This window comes from Psammomys obesus, unplaced genomic scaffold (assembly GCF_907164565.1).
Source record: "Psammomys obesus unplaced genomic scaffold, mPsaObe1.curated_primary_1811, whole genome shotgun sequence".
Lineage (NCBI taxonomy): Eukaryota > Metazoa > Chordata > Mammalia > Rodentia > Muridae > Psammomys > Psammomys obesus.
The window spans coordinates 29,071,674-29,093,124 of record NW_026596079.1 but is presented as its reverse complement, the minus strand read 5'-3'; the positions used below and the strand labels follow the sequence as shown (position 1 = coordinate 29,093,124).

General features: G+C 38.1%; 1 protein-coding gene across 1 annotated transcript in view; it reads right to left on the bottom strand.

The window, feature by feature from the left end:
* Csmd3 (CUB and Sushi multiple domains 3) overlaps positions 1-21,451 on the bottom strand; it is a gene marked incomplete at its 5' end in the record, with an annotated part of 1,006,505 nt that overhangs the window by 375,673 nt on the left and 609,381 nt on the right. The window contains one exon of the mRNA XM_055626685.1: positions 3,686-3,842. Within this exon, the coding sequence (XP_055482660.1) occupies positions 3,686-3,842 (157 nt within the window). The remainder of the gene's footprint in view (positions 1-3,685; positions 3,843-21,451) is intronic.

The following is a 21,451-nucleotide window of genomic DNA, read 5'->3' as shown; positions in this document are numbered from 1 at the left end:
GACACTGCAACCAGTTCTTATGAGACCTATAAGCTAGGGTCAGATGGAAGGGGAGGAGGCCCTCCCCTACCAGTGGGACTTAGAGAGGGGCAGGGATGAGACAAGGGAGAGAGGGTGGGTTTGGGAGGGAATGAGGGAGAGGGCTATAGCTGTGATATAAAGTAAATAAACTGTAATTCATATAAAAAATAAAAATTAAAAAAATAAGAATAAATAAAAACAAAATAATAATAAAAAACCTGTTTCACAATGTCTACAAAGTGGCTGCAGCTGTTACCACTGGGTTCTTTCCAGTGGTTGCTCCCAGAGGAGATTTTCTGGTTTTGATTTGTCTTCTTCCTGTGTTCCACCTTAAATGACTGACAAATTAGAAAAGTTACAATGTCTATGAAGAGGTTTGAGAAAAATATAGCTGGATGGAATAGGAAAAACAGAAGTGTCACTCAATTCTCTCATTTTGAAAAGGAATTCAGAGTTGGCTGTGCAAATGGAGAATTTGCAGGTAGAGGTTGAAGCACTTGGGAAGCAAATAGCACTGCTGGTAATGGGAGAACAAAAGGGTTTACACCTGGTAACTGAGCATGGGAATTTCCCACAGGATGAAAGGGTGAATGAAGTCAACTAGGCTGTAAGACAGATTGCCTCCCCACCCTGCTCCACGCCCTTTCACTGCCAGATAGGAGGAGCCACCACATGAGGCAAGGGGCTGGGAAGATCAGGAGAGCTTACAGGATAAAAGGGTTCATCTTGAGCCAAGCATGCCCTTAGCATTGTTGCCTGGGACTCTGCAGGCACCTACAGCTTTTCCAGTCTTTGTGCAGCATATGCCTGCTAAAGATGGTGGTCATGCTTATGATGAGATCACAGGGCAGCCAATAAAAATACTAGATCTGAAGTGTTTTAAAGAGTCCACTGTATTGTATGGGTTGCATTCCCCATGCCTTAAAGAAATATTAAGTTACTGGGCTACACAAAACAGACTTATTCTCTAAAATTGAAAGGGATTGGAGTCAGCTGTGCTAGATGCGGGTCAACAGTTACAACGGGTATCATGCTGGAGGAATGAAGCCACAAATATAGAAAAACAAAAAATATTAAAGGAGATAAAGATCAACTGCTTGGTGAAGGGCCTTGTGTTGACTTACAAGAACAAATCCGAGCTGCTGCTGATGTTTTGGAACTATGTCCTTGGCAGCTTTAAGAGTTTGGGATATGGTTGATGAGCCCAGGAAATGTTCTACTTCATTTATTAAGATAATACAAGGCTCTGGAAAATCCTTCATAGACTTCTTACAGATATTGGCTTCAGCTGTAAACAAAGCTGTCTGAACCTTGGTTGCCAGACAGGTGTGATAGAGACCTTGGCATTTGAGAATTCAAATACTGAATGTAAGAGAGTAATTAGACAGTTAAAAGCATAAGCAGTCTCAATAGACGAATGGATAAGAGACACAACTAATATAGGCTTTCCAAAGTATCATGCCAATATCATAGGACAAGTCATAGCTAGAGGTCTCAGACATCAAAATACCCATTGCTTTTATTGTGGTGAATTTGGCCATGTACCAAGAAAATATTCAGAGATCACTGCTCTTTCTCTGTGGCCTGGTAAGACTGCCCCCAACTTGGGGAGAGGCATAAGAGAAGAGGAGGGAGGGAGGTTGGGGTTGGGAGGTGAAAAGAAAGGGGGCTACAGGTGAAATACAAAGCGAATAAATTATAATAAATAAAAAAAATGAAAAGGAAAAAACAATTAAAGACTCAGCACTCAAGCCTACAGGTGTGTTAACTCTGGGGCATATGGTATTCACGGAAGAGAACAAGCAGGTTTTGGCTGCATTGGAATGCAGAGGCGTCCACGGTTTTGTAGCTGCTGTAGAAAGGGAAAACACTGGTCTAGAGGTTGCAAGTCAAAGAGGGACATAATCTCTTGCCATTGGGAAATTAGCAGAGGGGCCTGTCCCCTCAAGGCTAAGCAGCAAACAATAGGAGCCTCTTCCTTTCATCAGCCAGGAGGTAACAGCAGGCAGGAACCTGGAGGCAGGAGCTGATGCAGAGGCCATGGAGGGGTGCTGCTTCCTGGCTTGCCCCCATGATTTTCCCAGCCTGCTTTCTTATAGAACCCAAGACCACCAGCCCAGGGATGGCACCACCCACAATGGAATGAACCCTTCTCTATCAATCACTAATTAAGAAAATGCCCTCAGCCTATAGCCTTTTATTATTGAGGCATTTCCTCATTTGTGTATCCTCCTCTCTAATGACTAGCTTATGACAAGTTGAGATAAAACTTGCCAGTACAGGAAGTTACCAGTTTGAGGTTGGTCTAAATACTCAGAGGATTCAAGGGTCAGTGAACCAGGGAATCACAACTCCAGAGTATCCTGTTTGTAACCTATTATGATATCAAATGTTTTATTCAGTCAGTATTCACACTACATTAATTTTTATGTAGAAGGTATAATTTTCTTTTTTATTAAATTTTTATTTTTTATATTAATTACAGTTTATTCACCTTGTATCCCAGCTGTAGCTCCCTCCCTCATTTCCTCCCAATCTCACACTTCCTCCCTCATCTCCTCCCATGCCCTTCTCCAAGTCCACTGATAAAGAAAGGTCTTCCTCCCCCTCCATCTGACCCTGACTTATCAGGTCTCATCAGGACTGGCTACATTGTCCTCCTCTGTGGCCTGTTAAGGCTGTCCCCCCCCCCATCAGGGGGAGGTGATCAAAGAGCCAGCCACTGAGTTCATGCCAGAGACAGTCCCTGTTCCCATTACTAGGGTTCCCACTTGGAGACTGGGCTACATCTGAGCAGAGGTTCTAGGTTATATCCATGAATGGTCCTTGGTTGGATTATCAGTCTCAGAAAAGACCCTGGGCCCAGATTTTTTGGTTCTGTTGCTGTCCTTGTGGAGCTCCTATCCCCTCCATGTCTTACTATCTCCCCCTTCTTTCATAAGATTCCCTGCACTGTGCCCAAAGTTTGGTTAATTTTCAACTAATATGTGTAATGATATCTTGAAAATTCATGCATAATTTGATTGCAATGAAGTTTAAAGATGAGGCAATTTGATAAGCCTTATAGTAGTAATACATTTTAAAGCATTAGAATATTAAAATATTAAAGCACTAAAGTATTAAAATACAATCTTTGGCTGAGAGAGTTAGGGTAAGCATCAGTAGATGAATGTTTGAGTTTTATATTGAAGTTCAATAGTTCATTTGATGTTCAGGTTTAAATCATGTCTTAAAATGTGCTATAGGGTTTTTGGGGTAGGGAGTATGAAAGAATAAACACCAAAATCTAAGTGAAGACAGCACAACTGAAAAATAAACTATATAGATACAAATAGAATAAATATATAGACATAGATGAGAATAGTTATAGATGGAGAATGAGATAGAAAATTTTTCATACACAAGAAAATTGTTTACTTCATGTATGAATATAGAGCTACAGACATTGTGAACCTCAAAAGCAATAATTAAGAAAAATTATTGATAATTAAAAAAAAATACTGTGGCCAGGTATAGTGGTGCACACCTTTAACCCTGCAATAAGGAGGCAAAGGCAGTTGGATCTCTGTGAGTTCAAGGCTAGCCTGGTCTACAGTTTTAGTCCAGGACAGCCAAAGATACATATAAAAGCCCTGTCCCAAAACAACAACAACAAAATACTTACTGGTGTAGACAAGTTGGAAGCCTTCATCTGTCCCTTCAGAGTCAGAATTAAACTCTAGCCAGAGCTGATTGGAAGTGCTGCTGAGGGTCAGCCCTCTCATTGATGCCCCGGTGAATGCACCCAACAGGTGTGTTGTTTTATCTTTTCCATCATAAATCTGTAAAAATATATTTAAATTTAAAATATAAGTGGGGCCCAAATAGCCATCTCCCAAGTATGTACATACATCTACAAAGAGCATGAACTGTCTGCATTGTTCCTAAGTGGGTATTACTGAAGAACAACTAAAATAAACGAGTTTCACAGAACAAAAAGTTAGACTCCAGCTGAATAATTCTTAACTTCCAAAAATTAGTAGAATGTTTTTTTTAACTCTCTAAAAAAATGCCTAATGTACACCTAAACTTATTTCTAAGGCAATAATACTTGGTTATGACACATAATTTAAAGTTTAAAATATCATTTAAGATTAGTTTACATGGTTAGTAGAAGTTTTGTTTGTTGGTTGGTTGGTTGGTTGGTTTTGCTACTTTCTCAGTTAACCAAACGCACCTTTCTCAGAACCAATCCAGGAAAATTATAATTTTGATCAGTACAATTTTTATAATTTAATCCTTGGGGGGGCGGAGCCAAGATGGCGGCTAGCACACACAGTTTCCGAGCTGTGGAAGAGATAAAGTTCTGAGTTGATGAGTGGAAGAACTTCTGAAGCCAGGGAAACAACGGAGAGACTTTCTAAACAACAGGGAACATCGCAGGAGGTGAAAACCTTGGTCTCGGGTCACCCAGGGACTTGTTTGGGGAAGGTGAGAAACGATCCTTTGATCTCTCGGCACTCCCCTCCCCCAGACCTCCCTCCTCCTCGGCACAGCGGACTCGCCTTTCTCAGCGCAGACCTAACTGCCTGGGGCCTGCAGCCACTGAGGCGGAGCCCCAAGCCCTTTATCGGCAAAGGCCAGCAGTACTGTGTCTTGGAGCCCCAGATTCGCGCGGCGGCTGCACCATCCTCCCAGGGCCCGAGTCTGCTAGACGCCATACTAGCTCCGCAGGAGCGCCATCACTGACGGTACGGCCCGCCCAATCCCACAGTGACAGAGAATACGCTATATACTCACCAAAACCAGACAGAAATGCCATACAAGCTAGACACACCAGGCACTGGGCCTCCAAAGCTTGGAGAGCACAGTGAAGAGACCCCAGGACTTCCCAGAAAGCATCTGGACTAGCAACCCAGTCTCCAGTTACAGCGGGACTTTCTAACCTGGCGGTGGAGCAGCACTGAGCTGGCGGGGCACATCAGCCCTCCAGTTTAAGACTAAACAGGGCCAAACCAGAGAACAGAAAGGCTGGTTACCCCGATTCCCACTGACATGACCACCCTGAAATCTCCAGCTGCAGCAAGACCTCATAACCTGGCAGTGACAACAGCACGGAACTGGCGGAGCACATCAAAGAAGCAGGGCCAAACCAGAGAGCAGAGAGCCCAGATACCCCATTCTCTGCCAAGTGACCTGCCTGTAAGTGAGTGAACCCTTGAGAATCTGCAGCTCCACTGATCCTGGGTCCTGCTAAAACAGAAGCCAGGCATCGAACCCCCTCCCACGCATATACCCACTTTGGGAAACAGAGGGGCACTTGGAACATTGAAGTTCCTGCTCTGTGGGTCTAATTGAGGAGTTAAGGCAGTTAATGCCAGAAATCGCGCTGCGATCATCACTAGCACCTGCGACATATACATTGCAGAGCCCCTCCCACACACTCAAGGGTTCAACATTAGCCATCACTCTGTCCCTTGAGACACACGCCCACGCCCACTTACACACACACACACACACACACACACATACACACGCAGGCACGCTTGCATTTGCCTCTGTTTGCGCCTGCGTACTTTCCTCCCACAGGTACAGCTAGTCCTCAGCACACGCTAAGGACACGGGACCTCTCTCAACTTCCTGAAGAATTCTCCAGACTCGAGAGAGAAACAGTACCAGTCTGATCGGCAGAATCCAAAAACAAACAGGGAAGGTCTCAGATAAGCCAATGGCCAGGGGTAGGCGAAAGAACACTTCCAACATAAACCAGGACATCATGACTTCACCAGCAAACCCCAAAATCGACGGATACTCCAATTCATCAGAAGCACAGGAAAATGACCTTAAAGCCATGCTTGCTCAATTATTTGAGGCTCATAAGGAGGAAATGAACAAATCTTTCAAAGAGTTGGCCAGTCAATTGGAGATAAAGAAAGAAGAAATAGACAAAACCCTTAAAGAAACACAGGCAAACATAGCCAAACAAATAGAGGCACAAGTAGAGAAAAAATTAGTGGCATACAAAAAGGAAATGAACAAAGAAATAGAATCCATCGTAGAGAGACAGGAATCCAAATTCAAACACATGGAAGAAATGGTGCAAGGCATGAAAACAGAATTAGAATCAATAAAGAAAACACAAAATGAGAAAACTCTTGAGCTGGAGAACTTTGAGAAAAGATCAGGAACCACAAAAGTAAGCATCACCAACAGAATACAAGAGATGGAAGAGAGAATCTCTGGAGCTGAAGACACACTTGCAGAAATTGATACTTCTCTCAAAGAAAAAGTAAAATCAGAAAAATTCCAATCACAAAATATCCAAGAAATCAAGGATGCTATGAAAAGACAAAATCTAAGAATAATAGGAATTGATGAAAAAGAAGACTCCAGGCTCCAAGGTCCAGAAAATATTTTCAAGAAAATCATAGAAGAAAATTTTCCCAACTTAAAGAAAGAGATGTCCTTAAATATACAAGAGGCCTACAGAACACCAAATAGACTAGACCAGAAAAGAAACACATCACGTCACATCATAGTCAAAACACTAAATCTACAGAACAAAGAAAAGATATTAAAAGCAGCAAGGGAAAAAGGCCAAGTAACATATGAAGGTAGACCTATCAGAATCACACCAGACTTCTCATCAGAAACTAGGAAAGCCAGAAGGGCCTGGGCAAGCATCATGGAGACTCTAAGAGATCACAAATGTCAACCCAGACTACTATACCCTGCAAAGCTTTCAATCAACATAGATGGAGAAAACAAAATATTCCATGACAAAACTAAATTTACGCAATATCTATACAGCAAACCAACCCTACAGAAGATACTAGAAGGAAAACTCCAATCCAACGAAAACGAATTCACCCAAGAAAACAGGGCATACAGATAATATCCCAACAAAAGTGAAAAGAAAACAAGCAATGAAACAAGGTAAGATCATCGACTCCATTACAAAAGGAACTAACATGCATTGGTCAATATTATCTATCAATATTAATGGACTCAACTCACCAATAAAAAGACACAGGCTAACAGAATGGTTACAGAAACAAGACCCAACATTCTGTTGCATCCAAGAAACACACCTATGCAACAAAGATAAACACTACCTCAGAGTAAAGGGCTGGAAAAATGTTTTTCAAGCAAATGGTTCCAGAAAACAAGCTGGAGTAGCCATCCTAATATCTAATAAAATAGACTTTCATCCGAAGTTAATAAAAAAAGATAAGGAGGGCCACTATATTCTCATCAAAGGAAAAATCCAACAAGAGGACATCACAATTTTGAATATCTATGCCCCAAATACAAGAGTACCTACATTCGTAAATGAAACAATATTAAAGCTTAAATCATACATTGATCCTAATACCTTAATAGTGGGAGACTTCAACACCCCACTCTCATCAAGGGACAGATCAACCAGACAGACACCAAATAGGGAAATAAAAGCACTCACAGAATCCCTAAATCAAATGGACCTAATAGACGTCTACAGATCTTTTCACCCAAACTCAAAAGACTACACCTTCTTTTCAGTACCACATGGAACCTTCTCCAAAATAGACCATATAGTTGGTCACAAAGCAAGCCTCAACAGATACAAAAGGATTGAAATAATCCCTTGTATACTATCTGACCACCATGGACTAAAGCTGGACATCAACAACAACAGAAACAACAAAAAGCCGACACGCACATGGAAACTGAACAACCTACTACTCAATGACAGCTGGGTCAAGGAAGAAATAAAGAAAGAAATTAAAGACTTTCTAGAATTCAATGAAAATGAAGGCACAACATACCCAAATTTATGGGACACATTGAAAGCAGTGCTCAGAGGAAAATTTATAGCACTAAGTGCCTACAAGAAGAAATCCGTAACATCACATACAAACAACTTAATGGCCCAACTGAAAAACCTAGAAAAAAAAAGAAGCAGATACACCCAAGAGTAGCAGAAGGCTGGAAATAATCAAACTAAGGGCAGAAATCAATCAATTAGAAACAAATAAAATTATCCAAAGAATCAATGAAACAAAAAGCTGGTTCTTTGAGAAAATCAACAAGATAGACAAACCCTTAGCCAAACTAACTAAAAAGCAGAGAGAAACCATACAAATCAGCAAAATCAGAAAGGAAAATGGGGACATAACTACAGACACTGAGGAAATCCAAACGATTATTAGGTCATACTACAAAAGCCTATATGGCACAAAATTTGAAAATCTAAATGAAATGGATAACTTTCTTGACAGATTCCATCTACCAAAATTAAGTCAAGATCAGGTAGAAAATCTGAATAGTCCTATATCCCCCAAGGAAATTGAAGCAGTCATTCACAGTCTCCCCTCCAAAAAAAGCCCTGGACCAGATGGCTTCAGCGCAGAATTCTACAAGACCTTCAAAGAAGTACTAATACCAATTCTTCTCAAACTATTCCATAAAATAGAAACAGAAGGAACACTACCAAACTCATTCTATGAAGCCATAGTCACTTTGATACCTAAACCACACAAAGATCCAACAAAAAAGAGAACTTCAGACCTATCTCTCTTATGAACATTGATGCAAAAATACTCAATAAAATACTTGCAAACCGAATCCAAGAACACATCAACGATATCATCCACCACGACCAAGTAGGCTTCATCCCAGGCATGCAAGGTCGGTTCAACATATGGAAATCCATCAATGTAATCCACCACATAAACAAACTGAAGGAGAAAAACCACATGATCATCTCCTTAGATGCTGAAAAAGCATTTGATAAAGTCCAACACCCATTTATGTTTAAAGTCTTGGAGAGATCAGGGATGCAAGGCACATACCTAAAGATAGTAAAGGCAATATACAGCAAGCCTATAGCCAACATCAAACTCAATGGAGAGAAACTTAAATCAATCCCACTGAAATCAGGGACAAGACAAGGCTGCCCACTCTCTCCATATCTCTTTAACATTGTACTTGAAGTCCTAGCCAGAGCAATAAGACAACTAAAGGAGATCAAGGGGATACAAATCGGAAAGGAAGAGGTCAAAGTGTCACTATTTGCAGATGATATGATAGTATACATGAGCGACCCCAAAGATTCAACCAGAGAACTTCTTCAGCTGATTAACACCTTCAGCAAAGTGGCAGGATACAAAATCAACTCAAAAAAATCAGAAGCCCTCTTGTATACCAAAGACAAAAAGGCTGAGAAAGATATTAGGGAAACAACACCCTTCACAATAGCCACTAATAACATAAAGTACCTTGGTGTGACTCTAACCAAGCAAGTGAAAGACCTGTTTGAGAAAAACTTCAAGTCTTTGAAGAAAGAAATTGAAGAAGATCTCAGAAGATGGAAAGATCTCCCGTGCTCATGGATTGGTAGGATTAACATTGTGAAAATGGCCATCCTGCCAAAAGCAATCTACAGATTCAATGCAATTCCCATCAAAATATCAACTCAATTCTTTACAGACCTTGAAAAAAAGATTCTCAGCTTCATATGGAGAAACAAAACACCCAGAATCTCCAAAACGATCCTGTACAACAACAGATCATCTGGAGGTATCTCCATTCCCGATCTCAAGCTGTACTACAGGGCAACAGTAATAAAAACTGCATGGTATTGGCATAGAAACAGAAAGGAGGATCAATGGAATCGCATAGAAGACCCAGAAATAAACCCACACACCTATGAATACTCAATATTTGACAAAGAAGCCAAATCCATTCAATGGAAAAAAGACAGCATCTTCAACAAATGGTGCTGGACCAACTGGATGTCTACATGCAGAAAAATGAAAATAGATCCATATTTATCACCCTGCACAAAACTAAAGTCCAAGTGGATCAAGGACCTCAACATAAAACCAGATACTCTAAATCAGTTGGAAAAAAAAGTGGGAAACAGCCTAGAACTCATTGGCACAGGAGACAACTTCCTGAACAGAATACCAACAGCACAGGCTCTAAGAGCAACAATCAATAAATGGGACCTCATGAAACTGAAAAGCTTCTGTAAAGCAAAAGACACTGTCATCAAAACAAATAGACAGCCTACAGATTGGGAAAGAATCTTCACCAACCCTTTATCTGACAGAGGGCTAATATCCAGTATATATAAAGAACTAAAGAAGCAGAAAAGCAACAAACCAAGTAATCCACTTAAAAAATGGGGAACAGAGCTAAACAGAGAATTCTCGAAAGAGGAACATCGAATGGCAGAGAAACACTTGAAGAAATGCTCAACCTCATTAGCCATTAGGGAAATGCAAATCAAAACGACCCTGAGATTTCACCTTACACCCATCAGAATGGCCAAGATGAAAAACTCAAGTGATAGCACATGCTGGAGAGGTTGTGGAGAAAAGGGAACCCTCCTCCATTGCTGGTGGGAATGTAAACTGGTTCAACCACTTTGGAAGTCAATCTGGCGCTTTCTCCGACAACTAGGAGTAGTGCTACCTCAAGACCCAGCTATACCACTCCTAGGTATATACCCAAAATTTGCTGAAGTACACAACAAGGACATTTGTTCAACCATGTTCGTAGCAGCTTTATTTGTAATAGCCAGAACTTGGAAACAACCCAGATGTCCATCAACGGAGGAATGGATACAGAAATTGTGGTATTTTTACACAATGGAATACTACTCAGCAATCAAAAAGGAGGAAATCATGAAATTTGCAGGCAAGTGGTGGGATCTAGAAAAGATCATTCTGAGTGAAGTATCCCAGAAGGAGAAAGACAAACTTGGTATATACTCGCTTATATAGACCTACAAGATATGATAAACATAATGAAATCTACACACCTAAAGAAGATAATCAAGAAAGTGGACACAGGCGAAGGTGATTAATCCTCATTTAGAAAGACAAATGGGATGTGCATTGAACTTATGACAGGAGTCTACCACAAAAGGCATCTGAAAGACTCTACCTAGCAGTGTTTCAAAGCAGACACTAAGACTCATAACCAAACCCTCGGCAGAGTGCAGGGAATCATGAAAGAAGGGAAGTTAGTATGATATGGAAAGGATAGGAGCTCTACAAGGACCAAACATATCCGGGCACAGGGTCTTTTCTGAGACTGACACTCAACCAAGGACCATCTATGGATATAACCTAGAACTTCTGCTCGGATGTGGCCCGTGGTAGCTCAGTAACCAAGTAGTTTTCCAAAGTAAGGGGAACACGGACTATTTCTAACAGGATCTCAAGGGCAGGCTGTTTGACCACCACCACCCCCCCCCCCCCCCGGGGAGGAGCAGTCTGTTAGGCCACAGAGGAGGACTTTGCAGCCAGCCCTGAAGATACCTGATAAAACAGGGTCAGATGAAAGGGGAGGAGGTCCTCCCCTATCAGTGGACTTGGAAAGGGGCAGGGAGGAGACCAGGGAGGGAGTGTGGGGTTGGGGAGGGAATGAAGGAGCGGGATACAGCTGGGACACAGAGTTAACAAAATGTAACTAAAAAGAAAAAAAAAAAATTAAAAAAAAAGAAAAAAATTAATTTAATCCTTTATGTTGACTTGTTTCATTTTTTTTAATATTTATTTATTCTGTATACAATGTTGTGTTTTGCATATACACCCGCACGCCAGAAGAGGGCACCTGATTTCATGGTTGTGAGCCACCATGTGCTTGCTGGGAATTGAACTCATGACCTCTGGAAGAGCAGCCAGTGTTCTTAACCTCTGAGCCATCTCTCCAGCTCCCTTGTTCCATTTCTTATATTTTAAAAATATTAATTTAATGTTCTGTATTGGTGTTGCACACCTTTAATCCTAGCACTTGGGAGGCAGAGGTATGCAGATCTCTAAGTTCTATGTTAGTCTATGCTACACATCTAGTTGAGAACAGCCAGGGTTACACAGAGAAACCCTGATGCATAAAACCAAACAAACAATAATTAAGTTAAGGAAAGGGATGTGGATTACAGGTAGAATGTTTGTGTACTATGCATAAATTCCTGGGATCAATCTCAAGAATCAAATATATAAAACTATCAGAAAGAAATAAAATTAAAATAATAAATTTAAAGTATATTGATTATAGACATAAAAAATGAGAAATATTATGTGATAAAATCTATAAACTTAACATCCTTCCATCATGAATGCTTTAGAAGATTTACTGTGTCAGATTCCTATGTGTTCTTCTCTTAACGAGGTTATGAAATATGATGAGCTTATTAGGCATGTTTATATGTATGAAACATTTTTCTTGTGCTATGTTGGATTTAAAATGACACAATATGGTTGTCTGAATGAGAGAAGACAATACTGACTCATACATTTGAATGCTTGGTCCTCAGTGGTGGAATTGTTGGAGAGGAATTAGGAGTTGTGGCCTTTTTGGAGGAAAAGTATCATTGAGTGCTAACTGTAAGTTTTTAAATTACACAATTCGCAGTCCCCCAACTCATCTCTCTGCCTTACAGTTGTATTTCAAGATGTGAGCTATCCGGTAATGCCTGACTGCCTACTGTTATGCTCCTGACCATAATGATAATAGACTTACCCTCCAAAACTGTGCATCAAATAAACTCTTTCTTCTATAATTTTACTTGGTGATAGCAATTATTATTATTGTAATAACAAATTAACTAAAACGCTTAGGCAGAAGGTGTCTTATAATTTAAAAATGCTTGTATCATATAATTTAAAAATACTTGCATAGAATTTTAATTTTATAATTAGTATTTGTGAGGTTTTAATATTAAAGTATCATAAATCTGAAAAAGTCATGTAAAGTTTTCTTTTTTTCTGAAGTTTTATTTGTATTTCTGATTTAGTGAAAACAGCACATATCTCCTGTTAGGTCTAACACAGATGCCAGGGTTGTGACATTGTCCTAAACAGAAGGATTTGTATCAAGTAAACAAGAGGTATGTTTTTGGATAAACAAGCCTAAAGGTAGGTTTCTGTACATCAGAAAAGCAGATCTCTCCCACGGCAGTTTCCCCTAAGGGAGAACTTTCTTTTACCTGGCTCAGAGATTAACTAATTTGCAAGGACATTTAGTTCTCAGTCAATATGAATAGTCTGGAGTAGCCTAAAGACCCCAACCTATGTCATACAAAACCTGCTCGCTTTTCTACCATTCTCTATCTGAGGTCCCACAGGAGAGAGGCTTAGCAGTCTGATCCTCATTAAACCTATGGAGTAGAGAGTTTGGTAGTTTCACTGTAACATGCTTGCAGTACTCTATCTATAGATTTAAGATTTTTTTTTTTTTGTTTTTTTTTAATCTTAGAGAGTCCCTGGAGATTTGGGTTCCTTATGTTTCAATTGTATATTTTTTCCTCAACCTGAGTTATCTAGTTTTTCATCATCATCCTAAATTATATTGTCATTTTCTCCTATGGAACTTATGGCTGCGTCTTTCCATTGTATTTTAAACCATCTTCCAATGCAATTACCTTACTAACCACTAGGTTGTCTGCAGTGACCACGGTCTTTTGGTATCTTTTATTCACACCGTAAATTGTAAAATCATTGGTGTAACTATTAAAAGTCTTTTTCTAAGAGAGAAGGTCCACCAGTTATACTCTTAAGATTCTTCAATAATTAGAAAATATACTCAAATTTAAAGTTTTTCTTAAAGTAGTCCCTCAAATTTTAACATGTTGCCTGTGTTAATGAAAGCTTGGTTTTTATTTCAGCTAATGAATTTACTGAAGATTGAATTTATTCATTTCTAGCTTTTGAAGGTTTTAATTTTTGAAATTTTGTTTAAGGTTTTGCTTGCTTGTTTTATTTTTACAGCATGTTTGGCCTTAAATTCACAGATATTTGCCTGCCTCCTGAGATTTGGGATAAATGTGAGCATCACCCACTCGGATTTAGGTTATAAATGTTCTTGCTGCCAAACGAGGCTTAAAGGCTATAAAGAAAACAAAGGAAAGTTTTAATTTGCGTTATATACAAATACAGACTTCTGAAATTTCCAGACCCTTAACAAATTCTATTCTTACCTCATTAACCTAATCGTTTCTATACAGAAATTCTGAATCCTTTGATAGCAAGGACCTTCCTGCTCTCTGTAACTGGGACAAATGCACTTTATAGCCTTCTATGCACTCTGTGGGTTCTTATAGCTGGCTCATTTACATTTTAAATTTTCATGGTAGAGAACATGAAAATGAGAGAGAGAAAATGGGAATGAAGCCATTTGAAATTCAAGCCAGCAGAGTTGAAGACCTATGAATAAGTAACAGTGGCCTCCATTTCTTATAAGTCTTCTCTGTCATTTACAGAGAACATATACATCTTCTAAGTCATTGGTATCATGTAGAAGCCCTGAAATTATCAGGAGACCACTTGGACCCCAGGGGAAGACAAATCATATAAATTACTTCCTATTTTAGTTATCAGCAAGAGTTTATCTGTCTTAAGTAAAACTAAAACAAATGTTGAAATTTATTTTGACCAGAATTTCATTTGGTTCGTTGACTCTATAAAAGTCAACTTTTCATTTCTTAAGGACAATAATGAACAATGGTAACAGATCCCTAGAGGCATATTGCCTACTGCAAAATAGAACTCTGTGAGTTTTTAATGTTCAATATTTTCAGTCTTCTTCGAACATGTTACATTAATGATGCTACATATTACATAGTAATATATCCTATTACAGCCACTCACACTTAAACCACCTTGCTCAGAGGTTCTGCAAATCTTCATTTTGGAAATATTGTCAATATAGTCACAAATATTTTCCTTTAATATCCCCTAATTCTATCAAACATCAAAATTTAATTGGTATGTAGGATATTATAATATATAAGTATTTGTTTTTTCAGACTGAATTAACTCCTTGATCATGTGCAAGAACTTACAATTTGTCAAAAGTGCCCAATACATCGTAAAGAAAAGGTAAATAGTTACACTAGGGCCATGAGATCAGAAATGTAAGGCCAGCCTCAATGATTGCAGAGCTCAAGGACAGGCTGGATTAAATGACCCAGTGTCAAAAGGTAAAACCAACCAACTAAACAACTAATTGACTTAAATGAAAAACCATTTTTTTGAGATTTATTAATTTATTTGCAAAACTGTTCTAATATTGTTTTCTAAAATTGCATAATAATGAAAAACCTAAACACTTTGTAATAGAAAAATAGACATCACCAACCTTTTGCTTTAAGGATTTTTATCATCTTCAAACTTCATAATTTAATTGATTATCAAGTAACCCACCACAACTTCAACTCTGTGCTAGATATGTACATAACATGGTAAACATCATGAGAATACATAATTATAGAATAAAGTATTTTATTCTATAGAAGATAGGTAGACAATAGAAAGATAGGGAGATAGAAAGAAAATGGGGTGAAAACTTCATGGAAAGAAACTTGATCAATCCATGTATGAAATTTAAGTAGTACTCACAAGCCAAATAAATCAAATTGAAAAGGAATTGTTGGATTAGAAAAGATTATTTAGTTTAATTTAATTTTATTAATTATGGTTTATTCACTTTGTATCCCATTGTAGCCCCTTCCCCATCCCTTCCCCATTAGAAAAGATTTTTTAAGGAGAGTGTTATAGTAATCAGTTGATGTCGTTGAACTTAAAAATAAAAGTGTTCAAAACATACTAATATATATTTCCATGAAAACATAAAAGCAAGAAGGTAAAGCAGAGCAACCAAAAACAAATTGCTCTTAAATTAAGCATGAAGATAAACTTACAACTAAGAAAACAAACCAAGGCAAATGCACCTGTCACACAAAAGTAACCCAACTACAAAGTGTTGGTGAGATTGGTTCTGATCAGAAAGAGACAGATCGAACATTTTTTCCGATCATTAGCCATTGTATTCCTATTTTAAATAAAATCAAAATGTTTAAGTGTGTATTTTACTTAATAGGGCCTAATCATAAAAATAATGGTTTTTCTTACATTGTTTTGAGAAATATCTAATAACTTTATGTCTATGAAATTGTCTGTCCAGACTTCCATTTGCTTAACAATTTCAGTTCCTTTGCCAATGTGACACAAGCAATAACTAGACCCTGATCTCGTTCTGGTTCAATACCCAGTTTAATCACGGCCGGAAATCAGGCGCTGTATGCATTCCTCCCTTCTTAAATCAGGTCAAGCCTCATCATGGCAGTCTGTCCAACATCTCTGAATGCTCATGCTGTGAGTCACCAGATACATTTTGTATTAGAAGACTTCTGCTTCCATTTTTAAGGATTTTTAAACTTAACTTTTAAAAAAATTTATTTGCCTTCATGTATGTATATGCATCATTATATGCCTGGTGTCCAAAGAGGTCAGAAGATGGTGTCTGATACTCTAGTACTGGAGTCACAGGTTGTGGTAGCTGCAGCTCCTGCAAGCGTAACAGGTGTGCTTAACCACAGAGTGACCTCTTCAGCTCATATTCTGAAGAATTTAGCCCATAGACTATTCAGTCTCCATGTGGTTTCCCTAGTAAGGGGAAAAGGGACTGTTTCTGACATGAACTCAATGACCTGCTCTTTGACTACCATACCCCCTGAGCAGGGAGCAGCCTTGCCAGGCCACAGAGGAGGACAAAACAGCCAGTTCTGATGAGACCTGATAAACTAGGGTCAGATGGAAGGGGAGGAGGACCTCCCTATCAGTGGACTTGGGGAGGAGCCTGGGAGGGAGGGTGGGATTGGGAGGGAATGAGGGAGGGAGCTACAGCTGGGATAGAAAGTGAATAAATTGTAATAAATAATAAATAAATTTAGAAAAGAATTTAGCAAGTAAGGTGTAAATTGAATCAAAAAGTCAAAAGTAAACCTAAAATAATAAAACAAAATTGTCTGAATGCACCCTTCAATCACATTTGGAACCTCCAAAGAACTTATTTTGCTGAAACTAGAATTTCACTCTCGGTCATGTTTATTTTTTAATTGAGCAATTTGGAAGTGTAAACATGTTCTCTACATATGGTGAATTAGTTGCCAAACTTTGAATGTAAAAGGAAAAATAATTTTTCTAATGGCAATCATGAAAATTTTCTATCCTAAATCTAATATTTGTCCCAAAGATAATATAAAACAGAAAAGAGATTCAGTTTTGTTTGAATTCAGTTAGTTAGCCCAATGATATGAAGTATTATATTCCAATAAGAAAACTGGGGCACAATAAGGGGTTTATTGTTCAAGATTTCTGATGACAGAATGGGTTATATTTTCAATGGAACATTAATGTTATATAACTAATGACAAGTTATTTCGTCTTCCTGACCAACAAGGAAGAGAGTAAATACAGCATTTGTGAGGTCTGGTGTGGTGGCAGGAATTACCACGGCCTTTGGAGTGCTACTGAATAAATAGGTAACAAAGGATTTTTAATGACCAGCATGCAATGTTGGCAAATATGTGTGATAAACCTAAGAGATTACTTGTGTGGAACAAAATGTTTTACAGCCTGCTTTAAAATTTTTTGAGTGAGTGTGTCCAAGTTACAACCATTTTTTTAAGTAATTCTTGTTTTCAAAAGTTTAACAAACTTTTATGGAAAAGCTTAGATAAATATTTAAGGCCTGTTGGGCCCTTAGTGTTCTTCGTACCTCTTATTTTGTCTTGTTCTTGCAGCAAAAAAGCAGACAATATGTAAATGAGTGAATATGGCTTTCTTCCAACAATATTTTATTTACAAAACCAGATGCCAGCTACAGTTAGGGACATGTTTGTAATCCCAGGTACCCAGGGGTCTGACGCAGGAGGATCACTTGAACAAGTGCTCAAGGCCATTCCAGGCAAACAAGAGACTCTAGACCCCTCATCTCTTTCAAAAAGCAAACAAACAAGTAAGACAGCAGGTGTCAAGCCCAATTTGATGGTAGGCTCTGCTTTCTTATAACTGGTTTCAGAGAAGTAATAAAATATACCATATTCATTAGTACAAATTCTTTGCAACATTAATTCTTATAGAACATTTTCATTGCTTTTGACAATTTTTTACGTGTAAATATTTATTACAACTGAAGATTAATCAAAGATTAAGAAAAAATATTTTTGTTAATAAGAGGAAAATGTTATATGTGAATACGATTTTACTGTAACCTTAATATTTGGTAAGTTACATTAGCAGTGAATTTATCAAACTAAGTGTAGTCATTAAATAAGAAATAAAAATATTTTCAAGACATTTGAAATAATTGTGGTATCCTAGCCAAGATACAGCCCATTTCTAGCTATGGCTACTTAATGAATGAAAAAGCAAGTAAGGCCAGACTTTTTGTGTAGTACTGGCAGTTTTCCATGGTATTGTAATATGGCCAATATAAAAGTTAAATCATTACATGTGGATTTGGGAAACCATGACATAAAATTTTCGCTAAGACATTGTACACATAATAACTTCTGTGAAGATTAAATTATTCTTAAAGGTTTATTTTAGAAATCATATCAATGTTCATTTTCTGTGTTAGTCTAAGTGAGCACAAGCCAAAACATTCAGACATTCCATACATAGCATAGGAACTATAGGCAGTTGATAGTGCCTGGACTAGGGGGATTCAGTTTTCTTTAAAGGTGTATCTTTTAGTAGGTTAACTATGCTTCAGATCAATGAATACATAGTCTGAACAAATGAAAATCAGTTACCTATTAAAAACAGAAAAATAAGAGGAGACCAATTTTTCAGGGTGTGGAAGAAACAAAATAGATGGCATGCAAATCAAAGAGGAGAGGCAAATATGATCAAAATACTTTGCAAGAAATTCTCAAAAATAATAAAATACTATATTTGTAAAAATAAATGATAGCCCATCAACGGAGGAATGGGTACAGAAATTGTGGTATTTTTAAACAATGGAATACTACTCAGCAATCAAAAAGGAGGAAATCATAAAATTTGCAGGCAAATGGTGGGATCTAGAAAAGATCATTCTGAGTGAAATATCCCAGAAGGAGAAAGACAAACACGGTATATACTCACTTACATAGACCTATAAGATATGACAAACATAATGAAATCTATACACCTAAAAAAGATAATCAAGAGAGCGGATATGGGGTAAGATGATCAATCCTCATTTAGAAAGACAGATGGGATGTGCATTGAACGTATGACAGGAGTCTACTGAGCGCATCTGAAAGACTCTAACTAGCAGTGTTTTCAAAGCAGATACAAAGACTCATGACCAAACCTTCGGCAGAGTACAGGGAATCATATGAAAGAAGGGGAGTTAGTATGATGGGGAAAGAATAAGAGCTCCACAAGGACCTAATATATCTGGGCACAGGGTCTTTTCTGAGACTGACATGCAACCAAGGACCATGTATGGATATAACCTAGAACCTCTGCTCAGATGTAGCTTGTGGTAGCTCAGTAACCAATTGGTTTCCCATAGTGATGGGAACAAGGACTATTTCTAACAGAAACTCAATGGCTGGCTCTTTGACCTCCCCCCACCCAAGGGAGGAGCAGTCCTGTTAGGCCACAGAGGAGGGCTTTGCAGCCAGTCCTGAAGATACCTGATAAAACAGGATCGGATGAATGGGGAGGAGGTCCCCCCCATCAGTGGACTTGGAAAAGGGGCACAGTGGAGATGAGGGAGGGAAGGTGGGATTGGGAGGGAATGAGGGAGTGGGATACAGCTGGGATACAGAGTTAATAAAATGTAACTGATAAGAAAAAAATTAAATTAAATTAAAAACAACAACAAAAAATAAATGATAGCAAAGTTGATACCGGCACAGGCACTGACCTTTGGCATATACACACATACGCATATATGTGGGTCTACATATGCATGTTAATGCATGTGAACATGTATCCACACACACACATACAACACTACAAAAGTAGAAGACAGCCAAGCATAGTGGCACAGGCCTTGTATAACAACCAGCATTTCAGAGGCAAAGACAGGCTGAGTTTTGTGAGTTTGAGGCAGGCCAGGTCTACACAGTGACTTCTAGGGCAACCAGAAAGACCCTATTTCAATCAAAAAATAAATAAATGAAGTAAAAGAAATAAATTGAGTAAGAAAGAAATTTATCCTGTCTTCCAGTTCTTTATGATTGGAAAACAGGAATCATTTACATTACCCTTTTTATTACATGTTTTAGGAAGTCATAATCATTCACTTAGTTTACATTTTGCATTAAGAAATGTGATTTAAAATACCATTCAAGTTGTGATAAATAAATAAAGCAAAAGATTGCCTCACAATCTCTGTTACATACTTTTATATAAACAAAGTACTCAGTCATTATATAAAAACAGAAACAAACCTAAAAACAGAGTCTGATTGTTATTCTATCATCAGACAGTGCACATTCATTTATGGTTGTTTAATCCTAAGAATATTAAAGACTTTCTGTAAAAGTTACTGGAAATAAATAAATTATGTGTTAGTACATTTTACAAGTGAGGGCAAGCGAAGAAGCTATCAGTTTTCCTGCCATTGCCTGTGACCAATGAGAAGAACAAACAGCAGAATGTATTCCAGTCAGATCCAAAGAAACCTATATTCATCAAGTTAAGAACAGGTAAGTTCTCATTTAGCTTTCTAAGACAGAACCTTCCATTTTAACCAATTGGGTTGCGTTATGATAGACTGAAATATATATTGTTTTGTTTTTTTATTTGTTTGTTTTTAAAGAGACAAGATATTTTCCTGGCTTTTCCAGGAAGGCAGCAAAGTTTAAAGCTGATGACACGCTCCATAAAATAGAAAGAAAGAAAGAAAAAAAAAAAAAAACAGTTATGATTGACTAGTGAAGCAAGTGGTCATGAGTCATTCGCATGGCATCTGGAATGATTCTGCCATATACTGAATAGACAACAGGTAGTTATTAGGTTGAAACAAGAAAATAATTTGGCACTAAGAACTGGTAGATATAAATAAGATGTGCATTTTAGACAGCAGGAGCGTGCTGATGCCCAAATACACTGGTCCATGCATGCCACTGTCAAATGATAGTTTAGTAGCTGCATCACCCTAATGCCTGTAGCTTTCTTTGTGTTCCTCATCTCTCTTCACCTTGTCCTCTCAGGTAGTCACTCAATACTGGGCCTTGGACTTCTTAAAATAAAACATATGACAGATATATGAGACTTCAAAATATAGAAGACTTTAGTGATAAAAGCACTCCAAGAAACACATTAGAAATATTCTGATTTTTTTCATAATATTTTTATTGACTTTCCAGTAATTTTGCATCACGAACCCAAGCACATTCATTTCCCAGTGCTCCTACGTCTATCCCCTGACCTTTAGAATCTTCTTCCCACCTCTCCTAAAAGAAGAAAAAGTAGGAAAAAAAAAAAACAAAAAACAAAAAACAGGTGCAATTTGTGTTATCCATATTCTCACTGGAGTATGGTCAAACTCTCAGTAGGCAGTCTAAAAAGAAAACTGAGTCTTTCCCCACCAGCACCTGTCCCAAAAGATGAATATTCTGCTTTTAAAAGACATCATCTTTTATGTAAGATACACTTTTTTTTTCCAAACA